Source organism: Perognathus longimembris, chromosome 20 (genome assembly GCF_023159225.1).
Source record: "Perognathus longimembris pacificus isolate PPM17 chromosome 20, ASM2315922v1, whole genome shotgun sequence".
Lineage (NCBI taxonomy): Eukaryota > Metazoa > Chordata > Mammalia > Rodentia > Heteromyidae > Perognathus > Perognathus longimembris.
The window spans coordinates 22,828,496-22,854,541 of NC_063180.1; the positions used below are offsets into that span (position 1 = coordinate 22,828,496).

General features: G+C 58.0%; 5 protein-coding genes across 7 annotated transcripts; 2 read left to right on the forward strand and 3 right to left on the reverse strand.

Annotated features, from left to right (window-relative positions):
• Positions 1-763: 763 nt before the first annotated feature.
• Positions 764-8,736, reverse strand: Fam83e (family with sequence similarity 83 member E). The gene is made up of 5 exons (XM_048329901.1): positions 8,266-8,736; positions 6,915-7,082; positions 6,532-6,656; positions 3,508-3,958; positions 764-1,218 (listed from the first exon to the last, which is right to left on the reverse strand). The coding sequence occupies exons 1-5, from the start codon at positions 8,734-8,736 to the stop codon at positions 946-948; spliced, it is 1,488 nt and encodes a 495-aa protein (XP_048185858.1). The 3' UTR covers positions 764-945.
• Spaca4 (sperm acrosome associated 4) lies at positions 4,997-5,371 on the forward strand. Its single transcript, XM_048329939.1, has one exon. The coding sequence runs from the start codon at positions 4,997-4,999 to the stop codon at positions 5,369-5,371; it is 375 nt and encodes a 124-aa protein (XP_048185896.1).
• Positions 8,737-9,967: 1,231 nt separating the features above from the next.
• Rpl18 (ribosomal protein L18) lies at positions 9,968-12,805 on the reverse strand. Its single transcript, XM_048329933.1, has 7 exons — positions 12,681-12,805; positions 11,558-11,644; positions 11,232-11,339; positions 10,866-10,964; positions 10,468-10,591; positions 10,283-10,352; positions 9,968-10,084 (listed from the first exon to the last, which is right to left on the reverse strand). Exons 1-7 carry the CDS (start codon positions 12,681-12,683, stop codon positions 10,009-10,011), a joined length of 567 nt encoding a protein of 188 aa, XP_048185890.1. The 5' UTR covers positions 12,684-12,805; the 3' UTR covers positions 9,968-10,008.
• Positions 12,806-13,153: 348 nt separating this feature from the next.
• On the forward strand, positions 13,154-20,221 carry Sphk2 (sphingosine kinase 2). 2 transcript variants are annotated; one of them, XM_048329898.1, is made up of 7 exons: positions 13,154-13,419; positions 14,364-14,499; positions 17,316-17,780; positions 18,193-18,342; positions 18,426-18,520; positions 18,615-18,730; positions 18,959-20,220. In XM_048329898.1, exons 3-7 carry the CDS (start codon positions 17,387-17,389, stop codon positions 20,049-20,051), a joined length of 1,848 nt encoding a protein of 615 aa, XP_048185855.1. In that variant the 5' UTR covers positions 13,154-13,419; positions 14,364-14,499; positions 17,316-17,386; the 3' UTR covers positions 20,052-20,220. The 2 variants fall into 2 exon arrangements, with proteins under 2 accessions (XP_048185855.1, XP_048185856.1); XM_048329899.1 differs by lacking the exons at positions 13,154-13,419; positions 14,364-14,499 and adding an exon at positions 15,926-15,942 and having other exon boundaries at positions 18,959-20,221.
• A 150-nt stretch (positions 20,222-20,371) lies between these two features.
• On the reverse strand, positions 20,372-25,877 carry LOC125338856 (D-box binding PAR bZIP transcription factor). Of its 2 annotated transcripts, XM_048329907.1 has the most exons (4): positions 25,010-25,877; positions 23,753-24,166; positions 22,026-22,237; positions 20,372-20,828 (listed from the first exon to the last, which is right to left on the reverse strand). In XM_048329907.1, the coding sequence occupies exons 1-4, from the start codon at positions 25,146-25,148 to the stop codon at positions 20,613-20,615; spliced, it is 981 nt and encodes a 326-aa protein (XP_048185864.1). In that variant the 5' UTR covers positions 25,149-25,877; the 3' UTR covers positions 20,372-20,612. The 2 variants fall into 2 exon arrangements, with proteins under 2 accessions (XP_048185864.1, XP_048185863.1); XM_048329906.1 differs by lacking the exon at positions 25,010-25,877 and having other exon boundaries at positions 23,753-24,924.
• Positions 25,878-26,046: the final 169 nt, after the last annotated feature.

A 26,046-nucleotide genomic window follows, 5' to 3' on the forward strand; every position in this document is an offset into this window, starting at 1 on the left:
TGAAGCCCTGGGTTCGACTCCTCAGCGCCACATTAAACGGAAGTGGCGCTGTGGCTCAAGTGGCAGAGTGCTAGCCTTGAGCAAAAGATGCTCAGGGTCAGTGCTCAGGCCCTGGGTTCAAGCCCCAGGACTGGCAAAAAATAAAAATAAAATTGTGACAGAGAGCCCAGTGCCCACTATGACTAGGTAGGATGACTCAGTGAGGAGGCTGAAGCCTGGACCCCTGGGTCTGAGGGAAGTAGAGGTTAGAGTCTGGACTCCCAGCTCTGACTGTGGATGCCAGGCAGAGACACGGCCTGAACGCAGAGGCTAGATCTGAGGGAGGCGGCTGGGCCTGGACCCCTGGGTCTGAGGAAGGAGGCTGGGGTCTGGACCCCTGGGTCTGAGGGCAGAGGCTGGGCCTGGACCCCTGGGTCTAAGGGAGAAGGAGGCTGGGGTTTGGACTCCTGGGTCTGAGGGAGGAGGCTGTTTCAGGCCATTGAACTCGAGGAGACTGGCTGGGAAGTTTAATGGCTGACCAGAGGCCCCCAGATTCATCCTCCAGTGTGGCACACACACACACACACAGCCCCTCTGTTGTCCTTCCCAAACCAGCCCCACCCCCACTTTACATCCCCTCATTATTCTGCTGGGCCCCTTTTCCCACACTCCCCCTCCCCTGGGCTCAGTTTACCCATATTCCCTGCGTGGGTCTCTGCACCTTCCCCTTTAGTCCTGGAGTCTCCATCCATGGTTTCTGCATGGGGGTGGGGGGGTGGGGAATGCTCCCAGCCTCCTCAGAGGCCTGGGTGAACCCCATGTGCACTGTTTTAGGGTTCGAGACCCTGGAAAGTTTCTGCCAGGTTCCGTGAGGGTAGCACTGAGGCTGAGCCGCTCTAGACTAGATTCTAGAACAAAGTGGGAGCAGGCCCTGCAGCCAGCCAGCTGTCCCCACAGTGGCCCTCATCAGTGCTGTCCCCCAAGTCCAAAGCGAGGGCTCCAGTCGGGCTGCAGGGCTACTCGGTGCTCCCCGACTTTGGCTGTAGCCTCTTCACCCAGCCTCCTTTGGGCAGGGGACAGGTAGCGCAGGCGGCGGCGGGCCGGGGCCAGGGGGCTGCCCCAGGGCTGCGAGCAGGCCAGCGGGCGGGCGTCCACCTCACCCCAGACACCCCCTCCTGTACCTCGCTGCCTCATTAGGGCCCTGGCCGGGGTGTCCTTGGAGCCCCAGGATTTCTTGAGCTGTGGAGAAAAAGAATGGAGGACTGAGGAGACTCCTGGGGCCCCTGAGGAGGTGACAGAGGGGCTGCGCATGGGGGGAGAGGTGTGGGGAGGGAAGATGGGGTGACTGGAGGGCCAAGAGGGAAAGGGGAGGGGGACAAGCAGGAGGAGGAGGGGAACCTGAGGGAGGGAGGTGACAGAGGTGGCCCAGAACCTTCTGATCCAAATGAAGAAGCAAGAGGGGAGGCCCAGGACCCCACAACATAGGGTGGCAGGGGCACCAGAGAGATGCCCCCATTCTGGGCAGGAACCGGAAGCAACAGGTGGCTCCCTAGGGAGCAAATATTTGCCAAGGGAGGCGATGCTGGGTGACGGCAGCTCAGGCCCAACCCCAGCCCCAGGGGAGGCAGGCGAGGACCTTGGCCCTGCCCCCCTTCCCCCCCATGTCTCCCCATCTTAGACTGTAATCCCACTTGGCGGAAGGGGAGACTGAGGCAGAGGAGGCCCTGCTCCCCACAGCTGTATACATGCTAGGAAGAAAAAACAAAAGAGTCCACCTGAGTCACTGGATGGCTGCCTCTGGTCCAACAGAGCTATTTGCCACACAAGAAATGGAAATGTGGAGCCTGGCACTGGTGGCTCCCACCTGTAAATCCTAGCTACACAGGAGGCTGAGATCTGAGGACTGAGGTTCAAAGCCAGCCGGGGCAGGAAAGTCCGTGAGACTCTTATCTCCAATGAACCACTAGGAAACCGGAAGTGGTGCTGTGGCTCTAAGTAATAGAGCTCAGGGACAGTGCCCAGGCCCTGAGAAAATGAAAAAAGAAACTGGAACTTGCAAAGAAAAATGTGACATGGCCTGGGCATTTCAGTTGGAGCGACCCCTTTTAACTCCCTGGATCCTGTCTCTTTCCCAATACCCCATGACATAGGTGCCTCTCAAAATCTGGGGAAGCCAGCAGGCAAAGCATTGAAAAAGCCTTGTCTGGGAGAGGCAGGCAGCCAGGGTGCCTCGGTTTCTCCATCTGTGAAATGGCTGGTGGGTGGCCTGGCCTACAGCAAGATCCCAGGGGAAGAAGTTTATTCCAGATTATAGGATAAGCCCCAGCTTTCCATTTTCTGAACATGGACATGATGAGCCGGGCATGGCTGGAACATGCCTGTAATCCCAGCAACCCAAGGCCTGAGCTAGAAGGATCATGAGTTTGAGGACAGCTTGAGCTACACAGTGAAACTTTTATCTCAAAAAACAACATGGGGCTGGGAAGGTGGCTTAGAGTGCTCATTTAGCATGCATGAAGCCCGGGGTTCCATTCCTCAGCACCACATAAACAGAAAAAGCCAGAAGGGGCACTGTGGCTCAAGTGGCCGAGTGCTAGCCTTGAGCAAAAAGAAGCCAGGGACAGTGCTCAGGCCCTGAGTCCAAGCCCTGGGACTGGGAAAACAATAACTACAACAAAGGCAGGATGAACGGTGTCTAGCCTCACTGGCCTGAGACAAAGATACTATGAAACAAATAATTTGAAATTCCATTAGGAATTCACTAGGATGAAGTGACTCTCTCTCTCTCCCCGCCCCCCTCATCCTGGGGCTTGAACTCAGGGCCTGGGTGCTATTCCTGAGCCTCTCTGTGCTCTCTACCACTTGAGCTGCAGCACCACTTCTGGCCTTTTCTGAGTAGTTTATTGGAGATAAGGTTTTCACAGACTTTTCGGCTGGAATCCAATGGCAATCAATCCTCAGATTCCATTCTCCTGAATAGCTATTATTACAGGCGTGAGCCACCAGCACCCAACTTTCTTTTTCTTTCTTCCTTTTGTGCCTTGAACTCTTTTCACTCAAGGCTGGTGCTCTATCACTTGAGCTACAGCTCCACTTCTGTTTTTTTTTTTTTAGTGTCTCATTGGAGATAAGAATCTCACAGACTTTTCTGCCTGGGCTGGCTTTGAACCATGATTCTTAGATCTTAGCTTCCCGAGTAGCTACGATGACAGGCCTGGAGCCCTTCCATTCTGAACCTGACTGCCAGGATAAGTCACAGGTGGCAGTACAGAGTTTCAGGGAAAGCGCGCATGGGTCATGGCAGAATTCGAACTCACCCCCTAGGACACAGGGAATTCTAGAACCATGGGCCAACCGTGATCGAGGATTCAGGTGAAAGGCTTTGCCTTCCAGCCCTTCCTGGACCCACAGTAGGGCCTCAGATCATGTTTCCTGCTTTTGGGGATTCAGAGCAGTGACCCCCCCCCCCCCCAGATCCTTTTCCCGGCCTGGGTCACGCCGACCCCCTCACCCACCCCAGTCTCTCACCTCGTTGTCCCCATCACTGGAGCCTGACAGCTGAGACAGGCGGCTCAGGTCCCACAGGGAGCGGCTGGGCCGGGCCGGGGGGCCGCTGGCGGGCCGGGCGCGTTGCACACTCCGCAGGATGTCGCTGAGCGCGGGCCCCGGCGCGGGCGTCTCCCGCCCCGCCCCCGGCAGGGCCCGGCAGGCAGCCAGGCGGCGGCTCAGGGATCCCTCGGGCGGCAGCGGGGACACTGGGGCGACCGGGCAGCGCTGGGCCACACGGTGCGGGCTCCGGGCCAGCAGCTGCGGGTCTCCCGGGACACTGATGGTGTTTAGGGACACCCGTGGAGGTGCCGGTGGGAGCGGGCAGGAGGTGGCATACAGCGTCCGGAACTCACGGCTGAAGTCCTCGGCGATTTCCCCGGTCAGCAGGGTCACCAGACCTCGGTGCAGGCGCGCATCACTCCACGTGAAGCTAGGAGAAGGAGGGGGACGGGATCAGGATCCATGCTGCCTCTGTGTCTTCCGTGTCCGGTCCCCAGCCGAGGCCCAGGGGTGAGACACTTTAGGCCTAGTGTGGTGATGCACGCCTGTCATCCCAGTGGCTTAGGAGGTAGAGACAGGAGGACCACGGCTCAAGATCAGCCTGGCACAGCGTTCACAAGACTCCATGTCAACGAATGTCTGGTCAGGGCATGAATCAAGACCTTCACTTGCTGGGCCAATGTGGTTCAGGCCTGTCATCCTAGCTACTCAGGACACTGAGATCTGAGGATCACGGTTCAAAGCCAGCCTAGGCAGGAAAGTCCGTGAGGCTCTTATCTTCCATTAATGAACCAGCAGAAAACCAGAGGTAGAGCTGTGGCTCGAAGTGGGAGAGCACTAGACTTGAGCAAAAGAGCTGAGGAACAGCGCCCAGGCGCCAAGTTCAAGCCCCATGACCGACAAAAAAAAAAAAAAAAATCATGAAACGCTCCAGAGCAAATAAGTAAAACTAATCACCTTCTCCTCTTCCAGCCTGTCTGGAGTGGGCTGAAGCAAGAGTTGAACTCAGGCTCGGGGCAACTCAGAGATATCAGCCTTCCTTCCTAAGGCCCTGGTTTGCCTATCTGGAAAATGAGGGATTCATGGAGGTTGAGAGACTGAAGTCAGCCCTCCGCAGGCCTGGCTCCAGACCGTGTGAATGGGATAGCCTTACCTAAGCAGGTGACGGTCCCTTTCTGGACAGGGCCACTCTGCCTCCCCTATGACCTCACCCCAGCGCCACCAGGGGGAACCCCGGGGTGGGTCTGTGAGGTCACCACATTCCAATCCACAGCCTTGTGGGACAGCAGCCCTGGGCCATCTCCAGAGCCCCTGACAGAGAGACACCCGGGTCAGCCCCCAAGGCCCAGGACGAGGGACAGGAAGAGCTCCCCTAGAGGGTCATTCATTCACCAAGCCCCTCCACCTTCCCCCTCCCTCCCCTGCCCCACCGGCCTGGCTCAGGCACCAACCCAGCCGCCAGGCCACCATGGTCCTTGGCTGGCTGCTACTTGTGCTGCTGGCTGCGCCCCTGGGGACCTGGGGCGCCAAGGACTGCATCTTCTGCGAGCTGACGGACGCCAGTAAGTGCCCCGGCTCGCGCATGCACTGTGGCGATGATGAAGACTGCTTCACAGGCCACGGGGTGGCCCAGGGCATGGGGCCCATCACCAACAAGGGCTGCATCCACTCCACCAACTGTGGCCGCGAGGAGCCCATCAGCTACATGGGCCTCACCTACAGCCTCACCACCAACTGCTGCTACGGCCATTTGTGCAACCGCGCCTCCAGAGCCACAGGCGGCCAAGTGGCCGCAGCCCTCGCGGGCCTGGTGCTGGCCTCGTGGCTACTACAGTGCCTGTGACCAGCACTCAGCACCCGCCCTGAGCTCCCCTCCATCCTCCATCCCCATTAAATGGGCCCAGACCCCAGACACCCTCTGTGGCCCTGCCTGCATCTCTCTCTCTCTCTCTCTCTCTCTCTCTCTCTCTCTCTTAATTTTGGTGCCTGCACTAGGACTTGAACTCAGAGCCCGGGTGCTGTCTTATCCATCATATCGCTCAAGGTTGATGGTCTGCCACGTGAGCCACACACAGCTCCCATTCCAGTTTTTTTGGGGGTTAATTAGAGATAAGAATCTCAGGGGCTTTCCTGCCCAAGCTGGATTCACAATCGCGGCCTCCTGAGGAGCTAGGGTGACAGGTGTGAGCCACCCGTGCACCACAAAATCTGGACAACTCTTGTCAGTCACAGGGCTTGAGCCACAGCTCCACTTCCAGTTTTCTGGTGGTTGAGTCTCAAAGACTTTCCTTCCCGGACTGGCTTTGAACTGCTATCCTCAGATCTCAGCTTCCCAAGGAGCTGGGATGACAGGGGAGAGCCACCAGCGCCCCCACTGGGGACCTTTTTAGTGGCAACACTGGGGTTTGAACTCCATGCCTTACCCAGTGCTTACCACTTGAATTAGCCACAACCTAGCCCTTTTTGCTTCTATTTTTCAGGTAGGGGTAGGGTAGGTCTTGGACTGTGATCCTCCAGTTTATGTTTCCATCCTAGCTTGTATCAAAGGCATGCACTGCCACACCCAGCTTTTTGTTGTTGTTGCTGAGATGGGGTCTCTATAACTTTTTGTCTGTGCTGGTCCCAAACCCTGGTCTTCCTCTTCCAAGTAGATGGGATTATTAGGCATCAACCCCTATGCTGGGCCAAGAGACTTGTTTTGGACACAGCATCCTACAGTGCTCGTGGCAGCTGCACCCACCCCAATCCCATCCCACTCCCATCACCCACAAAAAAGTGTGCATGATTCCTCTGTTAAGCCATCTCCTTTTGGCCACCCATCCCATCCCATTCTGTAGAGGTCAAAGCAAGAAAGACTCAAGGTCACTAGGACAGCAGCAGGCCTGGTCCTTTGTCTCCAGGGCAGGGCATACTGACCCATTTTATAAGTAAGGCCAGAGACCAAAGAGGGAAGGGGAGTGGGGGGACAAGGTGGAGTGAGGAGGAGAGAGGAGGGGGCTGTACCTGTAGGATCCTGAGATGACCTTGTCACCATCCAGGAGCACAAATTTCTCCCGCACACCGCCGCTCACCTGCCGCCTCCAGCGGCTCTGGAAAGTGCAGCCTCGAACCAGACGGATGTCCAGGTTCTGGTGGATGTGGAAAGAGCATGGTGTGTGTGTGTGTGTGTGTGTGTGTGTGTGTGTTTTTCTGGCTTGAGAGCATGCTCCTTATCAGGGTCACATTCTGGGGCCCCTCCAGGTTGGTTCCATAGTTTGTCTGTGTTAAGGACACCCCTGACCCAGTGCCCCAAGTCCCCTTAGCAGTGTTCACTGGCACCCCTCCCAACACATCTCAGGGGTCGCTCTAGCTGGCATCCGCCAGTCCAGCCAGCGTCTCGTGCCTACCTCCGTGGTCCAGGGGTTCACACCCAGCTGCTGAGCCAGCACCAGGAAGCCAGGCAGCTGCTGGTGATCCAGGAGCACGTAGACGGGGACCCAGCGGCGCGTGGCAGCGTCTACCAAGTCCGTCAGCAGGTCTGGGTCAGTGAAGACGTCCATGACCACAGCCACCAGCTGCAGGGGTGGGAATGTGGACACTGGGGTCCCCAAGGGAGAAAGAGGCCTGACCTGACGTCAGAGCACAGTGGGGTGGGGGTAGGGCTGCTTGGCAGGCTACATTGCTATTTTTATTTTCTTGGTGTCAGTACTAGGGGGTTTGAACTCGGGGTCTCGTGCTCTTGCTTGGCTTTCTCACTCAAGGATGGTGCAGTACCCCTTGAGCCACACCGCCACTTCTGGCTTTTTTTTAAATTGCTACTTAGTTGGAGATTACAGGCTCACAGTTTCCTGCCTGCACTGGCTTCGAACCTTGGTCCTCAGATCCTCCTGAGTAGCTGGGATCACAGGTGTGAGCCACCAGATGTTCAAGGGGCTGAAAGAGGGACCCTGGACACAGAATCACACAGTCCCTCCTCAGTGCCCAGCCCCTAATGGCTGGAAAGCTGTCATCTTAAAGAGCCTGTCCACGATTTAACGGTGATGGTGCTGTGGTAGCCCCACACCTCTGGGTCCCCAAGAAAGGTCACACAGGGCTGACCTGTGAGGTTACCCCACTGTGCTAGGGGGGCCTGAGCGTGCTGAGGGTCTGACCTGGCAGGCAGAGACAGTAGAGACGACAAACCCTGGCTCACCAGATGCCCTGTGTGACAACCGTTTACAGGCAAGTGCTTAAGCCATTCCATGCCTCAGTTTCCCCAATTCTTCCATAAGCAAAACAACACATTTCGCCTCACAGGGCCCTTGGAGCACCATGACAGTAACTTGTAGAGACCACTCGGCACTGCACCTGGAGGCCACTAAGACTGCTACATAAAGGGACTGTCTAGTTGGGAGTGGTGACTCAGGCCTGTAATCCCTGGCACTTGGGAGGGAAAGGGAGGTGGACCCGGCACGTTTGAGGTCAGTCTAGGCAAAGTTGAGAGCCGCTCTCAAAAATGAAGCAAAACAAAACAAGTTTTTTGGTGAGCTGTGGGAAGCACTAAGGTCCTCCCTGGAAGGGTTACCATAGCACCCCTGAGCCTGGTGACCGTGGCACAGATTTGAGACGGGGTTCATAATCAGGTTGGACAGTGGCAGGGCTATGGATTGTGGGGAGCAGGGGCATGGCTAGGGTCTCCTTGGCAGCTGGGTCTCCATTCTGGGAGCAGCCAGGGGCCAAGGGGGCGGGGGGGGGGACGCCAGGCCCCTGGAGACCCACCTTGTTGGCGGCCTGGATCTGCCCTCGCACCAGCTCCTTGATGGGCGGGTGGCCCTCGCCAGGGGGCTGCGTGTACAGCTGCGCCCGCGTGATGCCTTTCCAGGCTGCGTCTTCCGGCCAGCCGAGCCGCAGCTCGGGGGTGGGCTCCTCCGATTGCCCAGGCCAGTAGGTCAGGCTGTGCCCACCCGCCTCAGAGGTGGTAGTTTCCTGGGCTGCCCCAGTGGGCTCCTGTCCATCTACTGTCCAGTCCTCAGCAGCCGTGGCCAGGCCTTGGACCTCATCCCCACTCAGGAAGGGCCGCAGCCCCTCCTGCTGCACGCAGGCGCGGAAGGCCTCTGCACCCCTGCTCAGCAGAGCCTCCAGCGCCAGCCGCTGGCCCTCAGAATACAGGAAGCCGGGGCTGGCCTGGGTGAGAACGACTACCTCAGCCCCTGGCTCTTCTTCCAGTGCTGCTAGTTGTGAGGCTGCCATCTGGGTGGCAGGAGGGGCCCGGCTGTCCTCAGAGGACTGACCATCTGACACTATGTGGCCAGCAGGGGCCTCCGGGACAGCTCTGCAATTGTCCACGCCACTCCCCGCAGACACTCCTGGCTGCCAGTCCAAGCAATCCAACCACCTGCCTGGTGTGCCCGCCTGCTCAGGTGCCCTACCTCTCAGTCACCAGGAACCGCCCTGTCCTACCTTCCCCTGGATGGGAGATGGCTTGACCCCACCAGCACCTCCAGAAGCCCTCATCAGGAACAACCACAAGGCATTTAGGCCTGCCTGCCACAATGAAGCCCAGTAGTTGGATGTCCCCAGCTTATCGGGCCAAAGGTCTGGAAACTACCAGCCATTTCCAGGAAACAGGCAGTTTGCTGGTAGGCTCCCTGAGCAAGGGCAGGATCTAGGGTTAGCTCTGCCTCTCCTATGGCTGCAGCCTCGTAGGCACAGCATTTGGCTGGGCAAAGCCCCCACCTGTGCCAACTCCAACTCCCAGGCTAAGTAAAGGGCTAGCCACCCAAGGGCCTCCCTGTTGCCTGGCTCCCAGCCTTGCTGGAATGTACTTCAGCCCAGTAGGGGGTGCTTGGGCCCAGGGCTGCCACCCACCTGGATGACCCGGATGGAGACCACCCAGCAACTCCACTGCTTCCTGATACTGCCAAGCCCTTCTGGTCCACAGCCCAGTGTTTGCTTCCTCCACTGCGATCTAGGCCTAGCAAAAGCAACTGGAAGAGAACCGGGCCTTGCGCCTGCCTGTTTAGCCACCTCTACCTGCTTCTTCTCATCTGCCTCATGGAAGAGGAGCTGGAGACCTTCTGCCTCTTCGGTGGCTCCTCCAGCAACTGAGCCTTGGCCTTCTTGGGCAGGGAGGGGAGCCCAGCCCCTTATATAAACAGGACACAGGGGAGAGGCTGGGCTTCCTGGGAAAGAGGTGGTGCCTATCCTGCCCCATGCCCCCTACAGTGCCAGGGAGATCTCAGGAGAGGGTGCAGCATAGGCAGGCTACACGGAAGTAAAAGCACACCTGATACAGGAGGCGGGCCCTGATCCTAGCGGCCAGATGGTCCAGCAGGTGTAGTGAGGCCTCACTAAGCTTGGACACCCCACCCACAGGGAGAAATCCTGTTATCTCCCTTGAGGCCCAGTTTTCACCTGAGCTGTGGCCAAGGACCCAAGCCCTGACCAGACCACCCTCATCAACACACGGAGGACAGGAGTGTGGCATCCAAAATATTTTTAATAACAGGATAAGGGCCAGGGTTAGTTTTTGTAGCCTCGGCTGGCCCGTCGGCCTCTGGCACGCTCGAACTTCCGGCCCTTGGAGCGGACATAGGGTCTGTGGGAGAAAAGATGTATGAAAGGAAGCCCACCCAATCAACAAGAAATAGAGGCCGCACAAAACCGGGCCCTGGTGGTGAAGAGCCTGCCCAGACCTTGGGGTGCCATCCCAGCAGTAATACCTCCCCCACCCCACCCCCCGCCACCTCCGGCAGGTCAGTCAAAAAGAATGCGGGAAGGACGGTCAGATACTCACTTGGTGTGGCTGTGCGGGGTTCCCGGAGCCTTGCCAAAGTGTCGGTACACCTCTCGGCCCTTGCGAGGACCTGGACGGGGACAAGTGAGTCAGGCAGGGATCTGGACCCAGTGCATAGCCTCTCTCACTTCCCCAACCACCAGGCCCAGGAGGGTAAAGGTTGTGTGGTGGCCCCCACCACTCACCAGATAGCAGGACAGTGCCCCGGCCTTTAGGGGAATCCAAGGCCAGCTGGTCAAAGGTAAGGATCTTGCCCCCAGCCTTGAGGATGCGGGTGCGGGCCCGGCCAGTCACACGCAGTGCACACACCTGAGAAAGATGGGCAGGGGTCAGCACCCTGTGGACAGTAGGACCTGGCTACTCTAGGCCACCAAGTAACCAGCAACCCTGAGCGGAAGTTTCTGTCTCCTCCCACAAATTGGGGAAGCCAGGAAGAAGTCTTTGTCCAAAAGACCAAATGGCAAGATCTACACCTGAACCCAAGTTGTCAGGCTCAATACCAACCCCATCCAAGCCTACAAGCTACCCCAACAGCTGGTGATGCCCACCAAACAGATCTGAGGAACACCCCGAGCTTTTGTACCTTGAGCTTAGGCACCTCCAGAACACGCACGTCGTCTGTGACGGTCCCCACTACCACTGCTGTCTTGTTCTCCCGACCAGGAAGCTTCATCTTCCGGATCTTCAGAACAGGGTAACAAATAAGGGTGAGTGACTCTTTATTTCAACACCATCCTCTTAGGAGAGTTCCACCCACCCCCAAACTGATCTAACTTGGGAAACCCTCTGAGCTCTGGCAAACCCTCACTGTCCAGCTGTAAAGGCTTAAGGTCATCACCACCCTACCTCAGAGAGGAGGAACCAAGGCCACACACCAAAGCAGACATCCATAGACCTCCAAGTACACCCTAGGAATTGTTGACTCCAGTGCTCTGGACCCGCCACTCACCATCCGGGATAGGGACAGGGGAGGCCGGTTGGTGCGACTCATGAACAACCTCTTCAGCACAACTTGGTTGAAGGTAGAGTTAGTTCGTCTGGCCAGAAACCTGTACAGCTAGGAGGTAGGGGAAGGAAAAGGGAACATGCTCAATTCCTCCTAAGCTGGCTGGCATTACCTGGCTCCCCCACCCAAGGGGCTTATGCATAAGCCCCTCCCTTTGGTCCTTCAAGAGGTTCAAGCATTGAGGCCCTGGGTCAGAGCCACAAGAGTCTATATCCCTGCAGGAAGGGAACCTGGGGCAGCCATGCCTAAAGATTTAGATCCAAGCTCACCTTGACCAATAGCCTTAGGTAGATGTCCTGGCTCTTGGGTTCTTTGCGTCGAACCTTGCGGTCTTTATTGTGGCGGATGTCGACTCCCTGGGGGGGGGGGGGAGTCAAAATTCTGAGCTTGGCAAATCACACACATTCCCAATTATTACGTATCCTGGAAACCCAGCAGGGCCACTAATAGTGAAGATAACACCTCAAATCCCAGGCCCTACGGACTGACCCGTCTAAAAGGGGAACAAAGAAACATTTAAATGTTAACACACTTAGAATCAACTCAACACAGGAGCCCCATTCACCATCATAAACGTCCTTTATTCACAGTCTCGTTGCAAGAGTGTGTCAGAACTGGGGATGTGGCTAAAGTGGTAAAACCCTAGCATTAACAAACTCCTTTACCCCCAGCCCATCACCTAAAAAGCCAGCTTGAGATAACATCAGTCTCTACAATGGCACCATGTCTTTACTGGCGACCTTACATTCCAAGGATGACTGCACATACAGCATCACCCTCAAACAAGTGCTTTTGGGGGCCAAGAAAACCCCCAAATCACCTCCAACACACCCGGCTTCTACTCTCCTCACTGTTCTCCCAGATCAAATACAGAGCACCGACGGCTTCCATCAACTCCGCATTTTGGGCCTGCAAACCGGGGTTGATGAATTCCTTCCGGTTTGCTTCTCCCAGGCCGGCAAACGCGTGAGAGGGCCCTCATGTGTAGCCACGACTCCGCTGTGCCAAGGAAGTCCCGTGAAGAAACACGGCCAGGGCAGGCCAGGGACTCAGACTTTCCAAATTAAGGAGTGATACACGCCCCTGGCGGAGGTAAGCAAAAGCCAGCTGCCGCCCAGACCAGGACTCGGCTCTGCTACCTCCCGGCCTGCGGCTTGGCGTCCATCACTCGGGCGTTTCAGCGCTTCGATGACACCAAAGCGGCCTCAGGAGGGCCGAGGCTGTGGCTCCGACCCCTTCAGTCACGGGGCCCCACATTAATCCCTTCGACCTCGGGAATCGCGTCCTCCGGGCACCCGCAGAACCCCAATACCCCTCCAGCATCTCTCCAGCCCCAAGCCAGAGAGGATGGAGACGGATAGCCCCGACGTGAACGCCGCAAAGAATGCTCACCATGATGGCGCCTCCTGCTCAGCCAGACCCGGAAAGAGCGAGCGGCGCCGGAGTGGGCGGGGAAAGCCCCCAGCGCGCGGCGCGCTAGTGACGTCACGGGAGCGTCGGGCGACACTCTACCACGAGCCCGGCCTTCTCGATGGTGAAATGGGAGGAGCTCGCTAGATGGGCGGAGGAACAACCAAAGAGAAAAAAAAAACAAACGCGGGACGTCGAGGATAGAAGGGCCGGCACGTCAGGGTCCTCTCTGGCCCGGCTCCAGTGTCGGCTCTCTGTATTCTTCCGGGAAAGGGGGAATCTAGTCCGGGAGTTGGAGAGATGCGTGGTGCTAGGAGACCTGGCGCGTCGACGCTCTGGCCCGACCGCCTCTCGGTGGCTCCGGGAGGACCGGGCGGGCCGAGTGTCGGTGGAGGTGAGGAGGCGGGGCCGGCGAGGCCTCGGGGAAGCCTTTCACCCCAGGACTTCCGGCGTTTCCTTAGGTTCACAGCTGCCTTTTATCTCGCACTACTAGGCGCTTCTGATGCGTTGGAAGTCCTGCTAGATATCTCACCGGAGATCGTCTTGCTGCAGTTTTCAATCTGTAGTGCTATTTCCACCTCTTGGGTTTCTGCTTCTCTTCTGCCCCCAGACTACCTATTTGCTGATCCTGCCTCGAGTCTTCCCCACTTAGGGAGGGACCGGTTTTTCTCAGCAGACAGGTTCAGCTGGCCCAGAAGTTCCGATGTGAAGGCTATACAAGGTACTAGTGTGCAGACGACGAAGCACACTGGGAAATGGGGTGGAGAGAGGTTGGGTAACAACAATCTGTAATTCCACCTATTTGGGGTGGCAGAGATAGAATTGTGGTGGTGTGGTCAGCCCGGGAATGTTCAGGAAACTATTTCATCAAACAATCCTGGTATGGTGTTGAACCCAGTCACACCACAACTAGAGGTAGCAGATTTGGGGACTGAGGCAAAACCCTATCTGCAGAACCAAAGCAAAAAGGATTGGAGGTATGGCTCAAGTAGACGAGGTGCCTACCTATTTCTGAGTTCAAAGTGGCAGTGGAGTGGAGTCCCACAGAAAAGTATAGAAACAGAAAATTGACAAGATGGGGCCTTCCTAGGCTGCCACCAAAAAGAAAAAAGCTTTGCATTTCCATGCCCCTCTACTTCTTAGTGGTGTCACCTTGGTTGAGTCTATGTTCTTTCCTTATTTAGAAGTGTTTTGTGTATGTGTGTGTTGTTGTTGTTGTTTTGGGGGGGAGGTCGGTCTTGGGACTTGAATTCCAGGCCTGGGCACTGTCCCTGAGCTGTACTTTGCTCAAGGCTAGCGCTCTACCACTTTGAGCCACAGTGCCACTTCTGGTTTTCTGGTGGTTAATTGGAGATAATAATCCCCCAAACGTTCCTGCATAGGCTGGCTTTGAACTGCGATCTTCAGGTCTCAGCCTCCCGAGTAGCTAGGATTGCAGCTATCTGTGACCCAGAAAAAAATTCTAGTATAACTCCCACATATGGCATTGCCCCGTGTTACAAAAGAGAATTGAAAATGCTGAAGTTAGTGTTTTGTACATACCCATTAGCCATTATTATTAACAGTCTGATGTGCCTGTGATAAGACACAGTTTCTAGTACAGAGTCTAGCAGAATCTTTTGCTATCTGCTGGACACTACTTCTCAATTCCCCTCTCGTTCACAGAACTGGAGACCAGGCCAGGACAGTAAGACCTTACTCCTGGCCCAGACCACCTTCCTTGTGGCCTCTGACTCAGAGCTAAGGAGGTCCTGCTGCTGGACAGAGTGGACACTTGAAATCAGAAGAGCAGCAGAACCAGGTAAGCGTCCATCTGAAATGCTCAGAACTGGGGTTCTTCTAGCTCATCTCTAAACAGGTGAATAGCTTTCTCCAGCATTTCCCAGACACAGTAGAGGCTTCCCATAAGCCAAACAGGGCTGGAAGCTTCCTTCTCCTTTTCTTCCAGTTCTGTTCTTTCTGATCCCCTTTTACTGTAAGTTGGTCTTTGGATCTGAATCTCGAAGTCTTTTTGGTCAGGGTTTCTACCTTCCTTTTTTGGGGACTCCGAGTTTACTTGCTTTATCTCCTTTCTCTCTGCATAGTGCTTGAGACATGTCTGGATTTGTGGCTCCTGTAGGTTTCCAGCAAGATACCTGTCTTTGGCAAGACCTGAATGAATGTCTACCTTCCCCTACCACGTTGAAAGGAAAATTATCCCAGAAGAACCATAGATGATAGGTGAAGTCACGAAGAGCAAAAGAGTTTATTGCCAGCAGGGCCGGCAAGGCCAAATTCCCACAGAGGAAAGGAAAATGGCGCCTGAACGCCCTCTTAGGGGGGTCTTTATACCCTCATGCAAGTAAGGTGGGAGGTGCTCCCTCATGCAAGTAAGGTGGGAGGTGCTCAGCGCGCTCCTCAGGTATCATTAGCCAAGGGCGGAGTCGCATTGCCAAGGGCAGATCTTATGTCTGAGCCGGGGACATTCTATAAGCTTACACACGTGAGCCACACCTCCACTTTTTAATCTCTTCCTTGCCACATTTGTATGCCTGAAATTCGGTCTGATGTTAGATCTGCTCTGACATGTTTATTTTCAACTTCGCCCTGAAGGCTAGTAGAATGCCTAAGACTGAATTCAAACCCCGGTCCTGGGAGGCGAGGATCGGAGTGGGAAGGGGAGGGGCTGGGCTTCCAGTCTTCTTCCCTGGGTCTGGCCAACGATGCCTTGCGGTCCTGTGTCTTTCTTCCCCCTTCCCTAAAATGCAAAGCTCCCACTCACCCCATCTGTGCCAGGATTCTTTACTTCCCACACACTATCCTTAAATACTCAATGGATGGATGGCTGGGGTTGGGGTGGGGATTGACCGAGTTTTCCCTCAACAAAGAAGGCGCCGGTGGTGCTGTCCGCGGGCCTGTGACGCCATTTAGGCTGCGCGCGTGCCCTCACTGATGATGGCCGCTGGCCTGGCGGAGCACGAGGCCCCGCCCAGTTCCCCAGCTCTGGGGTAGCCGCTTCTGCGCCTAGCTGGCGAGCCGCGAGGCCCCCGCCCCTCGCGCGTTCTCATTGGTGAGGCTCCAATTGGCCACGCGGCCATTGGCTGCAAGGATGCACACCCTCCTCGCCCCACCCCTAAGTCCGCTGGGGGCCCTTTGCGGACTTGAGAGCCTACCTACCTGGAGGAGGACCCGGCGAGTGAGGATGGTGCGGGATGGGGACAGGGACCAGAGTCGGGGGCACTGGTGGACCAAGAAGAGAGGACACGTGGGTTCCCAGAACTGCAGGGTGCTCGGGTGGGAATTGGAAATGTAGGTTTACAAGGAAAGACCTAGGGATGCAAATTCAGCCGTGAGACTATGGGTCCTGGAGATAGAGTTAGGCCCGTGGGTTGAGAACTTTTGGATGGAGGTCCAGGCTCAAATCTGGGGTCCCCGGGTACTGTGAGCCAGGCCAAGGAATGGACGACATCTAGGGCGCTGTGTCTGAGTCTGATTTGAGGTTCCCATTGTAGGGGGCATTGCCTGCTTAGGGATGAGGCCGCCCCCTGGCATCCAGAGAGTTGCCTTAGCAAAGAGCACAGCGCTAGTTGCTAATCCCGATAGCTTCATGTCCCTGACAGCTGTCCCAGGGAGCAGTAGGGACTGGGAGGCGGGACTCTAGGGTGAATGGGTAGGTGGGGCAGAGCAGTGGAGGGGAACAAAGGTGAGCTGAGCGCCAGAAGGAGGTGAGAGGCAGAAGCCTGGCAGAGAGCTGGGGAAGGGACCTCTCTCCTGCCGCCTGCTCTGTCCCTGAAGAGCAGGCTGACACATCCAGGTCAGTGCTCAGAGACAAGCTCTCTGTCCCTTGCCCCTTTTTCTTTTCTTTTGCCAGTCCTGGGGCTTGAACTCAGGGCCTGGGCACTGTCCCTGAGCCTCCTTGTGCTCAAGCCTAGCACTCTATCACTAGAGCCACAGCACTGGTTCAGGCCTTTGCTGTTTATGTGGTACCGAGGAATTGAACCAGGGCTTCATGCATGCTAAGCAAGCACTCTACCACTAAGCCATATTCCCAGTCCCCTGTCCCTTTCCCTTTTCCAGCACTGGCATGTGACTCCTCTGTGACCCCAGAGTGTCCATCACATCCCCTCTTCTCTCTTCTAGTGCTGTGGCTTTTCTCATTGGGGTGAGAAACTTACTCCCCACCATGGTCTCAAACTTGTTTGCTCTCTGTCTGCATGACCTATTACTGTCTCACCTGTGGATGACTCAGTATGTGTTTATGGGGCACTTCCCATGTCCTCATTACCCAGTCTTCTGCCTTATTCTCTTTGTAAAGCATATTGGGTGCTGATCAGACATACTCTTGTGTCTTATTTTTTGGGCTTATTTTTGATTTGAATATAAATCCAAGGAAGGCAGATTCTTGTCTACTTTGTTTCCTGCTGTGTTTGCCCCAACACCATGGTTAGCGCAGAGGACTAATGAGTAATGGATACAGGGATAAAGGAATGCATGTTTGTTTGCATGCCTGGTTCTCTAGGTGGCATTTCATCCATGTTTCTCTTGTTTCTGATACTGCAATCTTGTGTCCACAGGCCCTGCCCCTCCCTCCACCTGTCATGGGCATCTTGGATGCTAACCCTTGCCCTCCTCCCACAGAAGCTGGAGTACTTGCTGACCTGGAGCTAGAGCCACAGGCCTAGCAGCACCTCTGGACAGGGCTTGAGGTCATGGGTCCACCATCTGCTGCTAGCACCCCACTGCTACATGGCGAGTTCGGTTCCTACCCAGACCGAGGCCGGCGAGTGGCCCTCACCCTCACACTGAAGGCCCTGCATATCCAGCAGTTGGGCCCAAAGCCAGAAGCACGACCCCGGGGTGGCCTGGTGCCCCTGACTGTAGTGTCTGGATGCTGCACCCTGCAGAACCGTAGCCCCTCGGATTCAGCGGCCTACTTCTGCATCTACACCTACCCAGAGGGCCGGCGCGGGGGCCGCCGCAGAACTGCCCGCACGTTCCAAGTAGATGGAGCCGCCACCTTTGAGGAGAACCGGGCTGAAGCCCAGCGCTGGGCCACAGCCCTCAAGTGTCTGCTACGAGGAGTGCCACTGCCCGGGGATGGGGGTGAGATGCTTAACTAGGGTGGCTTCTCTGGGCATGTGTGCGTGTGTGCGTATGTGATGGGTCTTAGAGTTAGTACTGAGCGAGTCCCAGACGGAATGAACTACCCTAGCAGCCCCCAGGCTGTGGAGTAGAAGGTCAGGGAAGGCTGCTTGGGGCTGCCAGAGCCTCAGGCACACCAAGATCCACCTGTTCCTTAGTAACAGGTGTCTGATAGATAGCTCCTTTATCTTCGGGAGTATGTCCAAAGGGCACTGGGTTTGACACTCAAGCCCTGCCATTGATTGAGCGCCTGATGGGGGCAGAGTGGCACACCTAGGCCCTGGGCCTGGCTGTTGAGGGCTGGAAGAAAAGCTGTGCCAGCAGGTTCTGGGTGTCTGGCCTCTGTTGACCTCTCTCTCCTCCTCCCCAACAGAGATCACCCCTGACCTTCTGCCACGGAGACCCCGGTTGCTCCTATTGGTCAATCCCTTTGGGGGGCGGGGCCTGGCCTGGCAGCAGTGTGTGAACCATGTGTTGCCCATGATCTCTGAAGCTGGGCTGTCCTTCAACCTGATACGGACAGGTAAGGACAGCCAGGGTGAGAGATGGGACTGCTGGCTAGGACAAGCCAGCCTGCCTGAGTCTGTGTTTGCCCTCTTTATTTAGAAAGGCAGAATCACGCCCGGGAGCTGGTCCAGGGGCTGCAACTCAGGGAGTGGGATGGCATCGTCACTGTCTCAGGAGACGGGCTGCTCTATGAGGTAGTGTAGGAGTCCCCTTCCCTAACCTGAGCCCTGGAGTACTGGAGAGGTGGGGCCAGCACCTGGACAGCTGGTTTCACACCACACCCTCCAGGTGCTGAATGGGCTCCTGGATCGTCCTGACTGGAAGGAAGCGATGAAGATGCCCGTGGGCATCCTCCCCTGCGGCTCGGGCAATGCACTGGCTGGAGCGCTGAACCAGTTTGGGGGGTAGGTCTGGTGCTCCTCTGGGGTGGCTGTGGGTGACATGGGGGTTGGAGCCTCCCTGGGACAATGGATGACTCACCCCCAGTTCCCTAGTAGCAAGAAACAGTGCCAGACTCCCAGCAGGCCCACAGCAGGTGCTTGGAAATCTGGAGGTGGCCCTGTGCCATCTTCCCCTGCCTGCACGGTCTCAGCCGGGCCCCTCTGCTCTTTCCCGTTGCTGTGGCCACCAAGGTTCCAGCCTGCTATGGGCATAGACCTGTTGCTCAACTGTACACTGCTGCTATGTCGGGGCGTCAGCCGCCCACTCGACGTGCTCTCTGTGACACTGGCCTCCGGTGCCCGCTGCTTCTCCTTCCTCGCTGTGGCCTGGGGCTTCGTGTCAGACGTGGACATCCAGAGCGAGCGCTTCCGGGCCCTGGGCAATGCTCGATTCACCCTGGGCACGATGCTGGGGCTGGCGGCCTTGCATACCTACCCAGGACGCCTCTCCTACCTGCCTGTCGAGGGGGACTCCACCTTGCCCAACCCTGCCCACAGCCTGCCCCGGGCCAAGTCAGAGCTGACCCTGGCCCCGGCCCCCGCCCCGCCCGGGGCCCACTCCCCTCTGCATCGCTCAGTGTCTGACCTGCCTCTGCCCCTCACCCAGCCTGCCCTAGTCTCCCCTGGCTCCCCGGAGCCTCTGCCTGAGCTCACCCCCAACGGCAGGGGCCCAGAACTGGCAGGGGACTGGGGAGGAGCTGGGGATGCTCCATTGTCCCCAGACCCGCTTCTGTCCTCGCCCCCCTGCTCCCCCAAGGCGGTTCCTCACTCCCCCATCACTGAAGTGCTCCCGGAGATGGCCGCGCCGGCGGAGCCCCCACCTCCCTCCCCTGGGACCCCCGTGGGCTGTGCACAGGGCCCTCCCGATGACCTGCTGCCCCCGCTGGGCAGCCCGCTGCCCCCAGGGTGGGTGACGCTAGAAGAGGACTTCGTGCTGGTGCTGGCCATGTCCCCCAGCCACCTGAGCGCGGACCTGGTGGCGGCCCCGCACGCTCGCTTCGACGACGGCGTGGTGCACCTGTGCTGGGTGCGCGCCGGCGTCTCGCGGGCCGCGCTGCTGCGCCTCTTCCTGGCCATGGAGCGCGGGGCCCAGTTCGGCCTGCGCTGCCCACACCTGGGCTACGCCGCGGCCCGCGCCTTCCGCCTGGAACCGCTCACACCCCGCGGCTTGCTCACGGTGGACGGGGAGCAGGTGGAGTATGGGCCCCTGCAGGCGCAGATGCACCCGAGCCTGGCGACCCTGCTCTCCGGACCTCCCGGAGACCCGAGCCCCAGCCCGTACTGAGCGTCCGCGCCCGCCTCCACCTCCGGGGAGCCGGACGTGGTGGGTCTCCACACCCTGGCAGCTGAGGGTGGAGCTTTGCCTTAAGGAGGGGCCCCCGGAGTGAGGGAGCCCAGCCTGTTCTTCCTGGTGCCTCCCAGGCCAGTCTGCCCCGGGGCGGGTTCCCCTGGGTCTGCTGGCGGTGGGAGGGGGGAGTCCCAACACGCGTCCTCCCCCCATCTGAAAGCAATTGAAAGGTCTATGCAATAAAAGGCAGGCGCTTCACCCCTCCAGGCCGCTCTGTGGACGGCACACAGCCGGCCGCGGGCCCCACGACAGCCGGCTCTGGTTCTCAAGGTTTATTCAGGATCTCTTGAACGGAGGCGACTTGGGAAGGTGGGGTCCCCGACGTGCACACCGGACCCCCTCCCTCGGCCCCCAAGGGAGGGAGCGGGGAGGCTTGCTTTTTCTTAAAAATATAAATGTATTTGCATCATTCCGTCCCTGGGGCACCCGCTGGCCAGACCCCAGCCACGGGGGGTGGGAACGGGGAAGGGGGTCTGAGCCCGGGGGAGGAGGATGGGCTCACAGGGCCCCGTGCTGGGCCTGGTAACGGGACAGCACCGCCCGATAGTGGGACAGCTCTTGCCGCACGGCCACCACCTCCTGCCGCAGTAAGGCATTCTCCTTCTCCAGGAAGGCTGCCCGCACCGAGATCTGGTTCTCCTTGAGTCGCCGGGCGTCCCGAGACCGCTTTGCTGCCTCATTGTTCTTGTACCGCCGGCTCCAGTACTTTTCATCCTGGGGACGAACGGGCAGGAGGGTGCTGAGCATCTTCCGGGCACATACCTGTGCCTCTGCCTTGCAGCAGACCCTGAGGGATACCCGGTCTTTGCAGGGGTGGGGGCCCTAAGTGACTAAAGAGAACAGATGCCAAGCAAAGAGCTAATGCACAGAAGTCCCAAGTCTCTGCTGCAGCAAAGCAGGCCCCAGCGCCCAGCTCCGGCCTGAAGTTAGATCCCTGTTGCTATGGATGCTTGTTCCCTAGCAACAAGGTCTGCAGAGCCTGAGGACTTAACCGCTGCCTATTATCTATCACCTTTCCTGGTTGCTAAGAAAAGCTAAGGTAGACCCTCCAATGATGGGAGTTTGCTGTCATAAAAATCCTGGGACTCCTTTGACCTGGTTGTCAAGGCAACCTCCTGGCTCCAAGCTGTGAGTGGTTAGTCTAGAAAGCCAGGGAGCTATGGTCGCCCCTAAAATCTCCCCTTGGGTTCTCCAACCCTAGAATATGGTTACCACAGTGGGAAAGATGTTTCCTTCCTTCCCACTTCATTCAGGCTAGTTGCTACTAGTTAGAACACATCTATGGTCCCTGACAATGAGACCAGAATCAAGAGAAGCTGCCAGTCTAGCCTGGGCTTTTATGCACAAATGGTTGTGTCCCACTCAAGGCCAAGGCAGACTAAAGAGACCACAGCACAAAAACAAGAACTCAGTCACCATCCCAACCACACCCTTCAGACCCAGGGGCTGGTGGCTAATAGAAAATTCCAGCTACTCACAAATACATAACCCAGGAACAAGATCTGCAAAGCCTGAATCTCATGCCTGAGGTAATCACTCCAAAGGATGCTCCCACACTGGGGATGAAGGGAGCAGGGCAAAGGAGGATCGGGCTGACTAGCTAATGAAGCTGTCCTTGGCAGCTGGGATTCCTGGAACTTGAGCCCTGCCCCACTTGGGGTGCTGGGTGAATGAGACTCAGGAACTCCAAGCCTGACCAACCAAGACCCAGCCCAGCCTGCTGAGACACTTTTCTTGAACCCCAGACCAAAGCCCCAGCCCCTGTGATGCTCAAGGCCGAGGGCTCATCTTTCACTGTAGGCAAAGAACACCTGAGTGATCATCCCAGTGAGAAGGCTCGGCCAGCTGTGAGCACAGACCCTTAGCTGTGGTTCTGTCCCTGGCCAAGCCTGGTCCCCACCTGTTGCTCACCTTCTGATCCTCTGGCACCTGGATTTTCCTCGCCTTCTTCATAATTGGCTGAGGCTTAAGTTCCTCCTCAGAAAACCGGTGTCTCCGAGGGTCAAAGGTCTCATGGCCTGGAATGCTTGACAGGGCGAGATCAGCAGGGTCAGGTTCAAAAGTCATCAGCACCTCCACTGTGTCAGGGTCCACAGGACTGGGTGTGTCCCGAGAGGTCGCCCCTTGGCAAACAGAACATGTCACTTGAATATACACTGATTCAAGAGACTGGATTCCCAAGAGCTACCCGCCTCCCTTGCTCAGGCATTTTATAAATCACAGGAAAGGCCCTTTCGAGTGTCACCTAAAGCTTGCCTGTCGGCCAGGCATAAACCTACGTCATCTAAAATATGAACGTTCCCAAAGCCACCAAGATGCTTGGACAGGGAGACAGCTCTGCTTTTACAAACAGGGAAACTGAGACCGGCTCATAACTAGCCCTAAGTAACAAGAATCTGGGCTGTAGCTCCCAAACCTCAGGACTTCAGGTGCGCAGTGTCAGTTTCCGAGCCCCAGGTAAAACCTATTAACTTCTGGGCAACGCTAAAACCTCAGGCTGTTCAAAGAAAGAGAACCTGCAGTCGAACTCTCTGAAGAGCAACTCGCTCGCAAAGGATTACTGAGGAGTGGAAGTGGCTCTGGAGGTTGGGTCAACAGGAAGCGCCTGTGCCTTTAAAAGCTAACAAGCCGGGGCCAACTGAGGACACGGGTTCAGAGCCGAGTCACGTGCCGCCGCCGCCTGCTTCCCTCCTCCCCCCTCCCCCGGCCCGGACGCGCTCACGTTCCCGGGCCCCGCCCCCCGCGCGTGACGGCGCATGCGCCGCGCGGGGAGGAAGGAGGGGCTCACGTGGCGCGGGAATGTGCTGCTGGGAGACAGACCTAGCCCTCGCTCCAGCCTGGAGGTCGGGGCTGGGGTACCCTGGGATCTCAGACCTGTAGTTGCCGCCGCCCCCCCCCCCCCGGAAACTCCGTGGTGCCCTGAAGGGCCTCACCTTTCCCCTTGCTCCTTCCGGTTTCCGCTCCAACTTCTCACTCCGAGGATCCCCGACCCTCCCCCCCCACCATGGGTGGGGGGCTCCGGAGCCGGCCCCACGCCTATGCACCCATGCCCTTTGCCACTGGGGTACCCACGAATCTGAGATTCCCGGGACCTCCTGTCTTAGGAGTGATGGGAGCTCCACTGGAAAGTTCCAGAATGAAGATTCCCCCGACCTTCTCCCCTCTGCGGGACTCTTGCGAACAAAGGTGCGGGCTCCTTTCACCTGGGGAAGAGTCTGCGCCCAGCCCCAGCCTTAGAGGTTCCCGACCTTAGAGATCGTCGGAGTTCCGTCCTAGCCCTGTGCCACCGACTCTGAGCCCAGATTTGGGGCCAGCTCACACTCCCAAGTAAGAACCAGGGGTGTTCCAGATTCCCAGCCCGGCTCTAGTCCTGAAGCCTCGGAGTCCTCTGGTCTCACAAAACAAAAACCCACACTGTCTCCCGGAGAGGCTTCCGGAAACTTAGGGCCCTGAGTCTCCCCTTCCCCACGAGTCCAGAAAGACGGGCCTCTGACCTACTTAGGGGAGCGGGGACGAGGGGGACACAGAACTTGGACCTTTCAAGATGAGGAGACCCAGAATCCCCCCGCCGGCAGCCAGGATCCCACGGTCCCAGCTCCAAGCCCCGCCCCCGCGGTAAGCCCCGCCCCTCACCGCACCTGCGCGGTGGCCGCCGGCGGCCCCCGGGGCAGCCCGGGCGGGGGCGTGCCCCGGCGAGGAGCGAGGGGAAGCCGAGCCGCAGGAGCCCGGCCCCGGGGAGGGCGCGGGAGTGCGCGCGGGCGAGGGCACGGGCGACGGGCCTCCGGGGGGCGGCGGGCTGGGAGGGAGCCCATGCTCCAGCAGGAAGGCGTCCAGGTCCACGTACTCCACGTCCCCGAATGGCAGCGTGCGCTCCCATAGCAGCGGTGCCAAGAGCCCCGGGCCAGACACTGCTCCCGGGCGCCCCCGCGGGGACCCGCCGCCCCCCACAGCCCCAACTGGGGCATCTGCCGGACCCGCCGCCGTTTCCAGGCCGGGCCCCGGGACGGTGGCTGCGGGCAGAACCGCCTTGCGCTCCTTTTCCTTCAGGAGACCTGCGGACCGGGGAAACGGGGTGGTATGGAGAGATGGGGTAGGGGAATAGAAGAGACCCCCCAAATAGGAGAGGAGGTAGGGGTCCACGCGATGACAGAGATACAGATAAAGGGGGGACCGAGTGTCAGAGGCGAGAGACAAGACAGGGAGAGCAAGGACGGAGAAGTGGACAGAAATACCCAGAGGTAAAGACAGGAAAAGGGACCCGGGGAGACAGACACCAACACATAGAGAGATAGGGGACAGAGGCCCGGGAAGGGATGGGCACCACACAGATCCAAGAATAGAGGTCCAGAAGTTCAGAGAGAGGGGATCAGGGACAGGGTTGGGCAGGTGAGAGAGAGAAAAAAAAGGGCTCTGTAATTCCTCTGTAGTTCCCCACCCACTATACACCGAACCCCCTCTTGCCTCCCTTCCCCAAATCAGGAAGGGACAGGAAGGGGTTCTATTCCACGGGCACATTCCTCATTCCTAGATTCCATGTGAGCCCCAGAGGCCCCGCCCAGGCCCGTGTCACCACCGTGTGAGCAGCTGACACACCCCCTCCCTTCTCAAGACCCCAGGGGTGCAGACTCAGGCCAAGAGGGAGTGGGGGCTGGGGCCTAGATTCCAGTGTATTTGGTCAGCAGGACAGAAAGGACTTAAGATTTCTGGGTCTTCCTGTGGACAGATAGCAGGTTGGCACTTTAGGGACTTGGCCTCAGGGATCTGGGGTCCTAAACACCTGGGTAATTGAGTAAATATTGGTAAACATGGACACCTACCACACAGGAGGTGTCTATGAACGCCTCATCAATCCTCCCCAACATTTGAATCCCTAAGGGAGTGGGGCTAGAACTCACAGCTGGCCGGCTCTTTGGGCTTGTTGGTCCCCTGCAGAAGGCTCCGAAGCCCAAGCAGTGTTCCCCCTCCAGGAGGGGCACCGGTCGGGCCACCCAGCAGCAAGGGGGCCGGGGTCCTGTCGCTCAGAGGCCTCGCCATCGCAGGGCACCTGCCCCCAGGTTCATGGGCTCATGGAGAGGCGAAGGGCTGGCCTGCCAGTCACCTGCACACCTCTGTGCTTCGGGAGAGAGTGTGTACCCAGGGTCGAGCGCGCGTAGCTTGCAAGCTTCCAGAACGCTGCAAATCTTAGGATCGATGGGGATTTGCGGTGCTCCGTGCAGAAACCTGCAACTCAAGAGGTTCTTAGAAGATCATACAGTCCGGACGAATAGGTGACCAATTCAGGTGGCCGATTCTCTGCAGGCGAGGATATCCGGGGACACAGGAGCTTCTAGTTACAAGGTGGGCGAGCTTGGATCTTGCAACATTTGCAGCTCTCGCAAGGGAAGGCGCTTTGCAATCTGCACGGAGAGGTGTGCGCCGAGGGGCGGAGAAGGGGGCCGGAGAAGGCGGCCGCCCCGAGGCGTGGCCAAAGCAAACTTCTTTCGCGGAAAAAAAAAAAAAAAACCAAACCAAAACACCCGACGCCTCAGCGCACGCGCCCCTCCTCTCGGCCCCGGCCCGCGCCGAGCCGGCCCCGCCTGCTTCTTTGGCCGTGCACCCTGGCCGCGTGCCTCCCTCGGCTGCAAGCACGGGCCAATCGGGTCTCGACCCCTGGAGACGTCCAGCCAATGGGGCCCCTGGATCCGCCGAAGCCCAGGAGGGCGCGTGAGGGGCCGAGCGCGTGAAGTTGCCTTGCCTTTTGGAAGGAGGCGGGACACTGACCTACATTTGCCCAATGGGAGGCGGCGCAGGGGGCGGGACCTTGACCCAGTTCGGACCAATGAGGATGGCGGAAGGGGGAAGCACATGGCTCAGCGCGTGCGGGGGGGGGGGGGGGGGAGGAAGGGGGGGAAAATGCCTCTTAAAGGAGCCCAGGGTCCAAAGGATTGTTTTG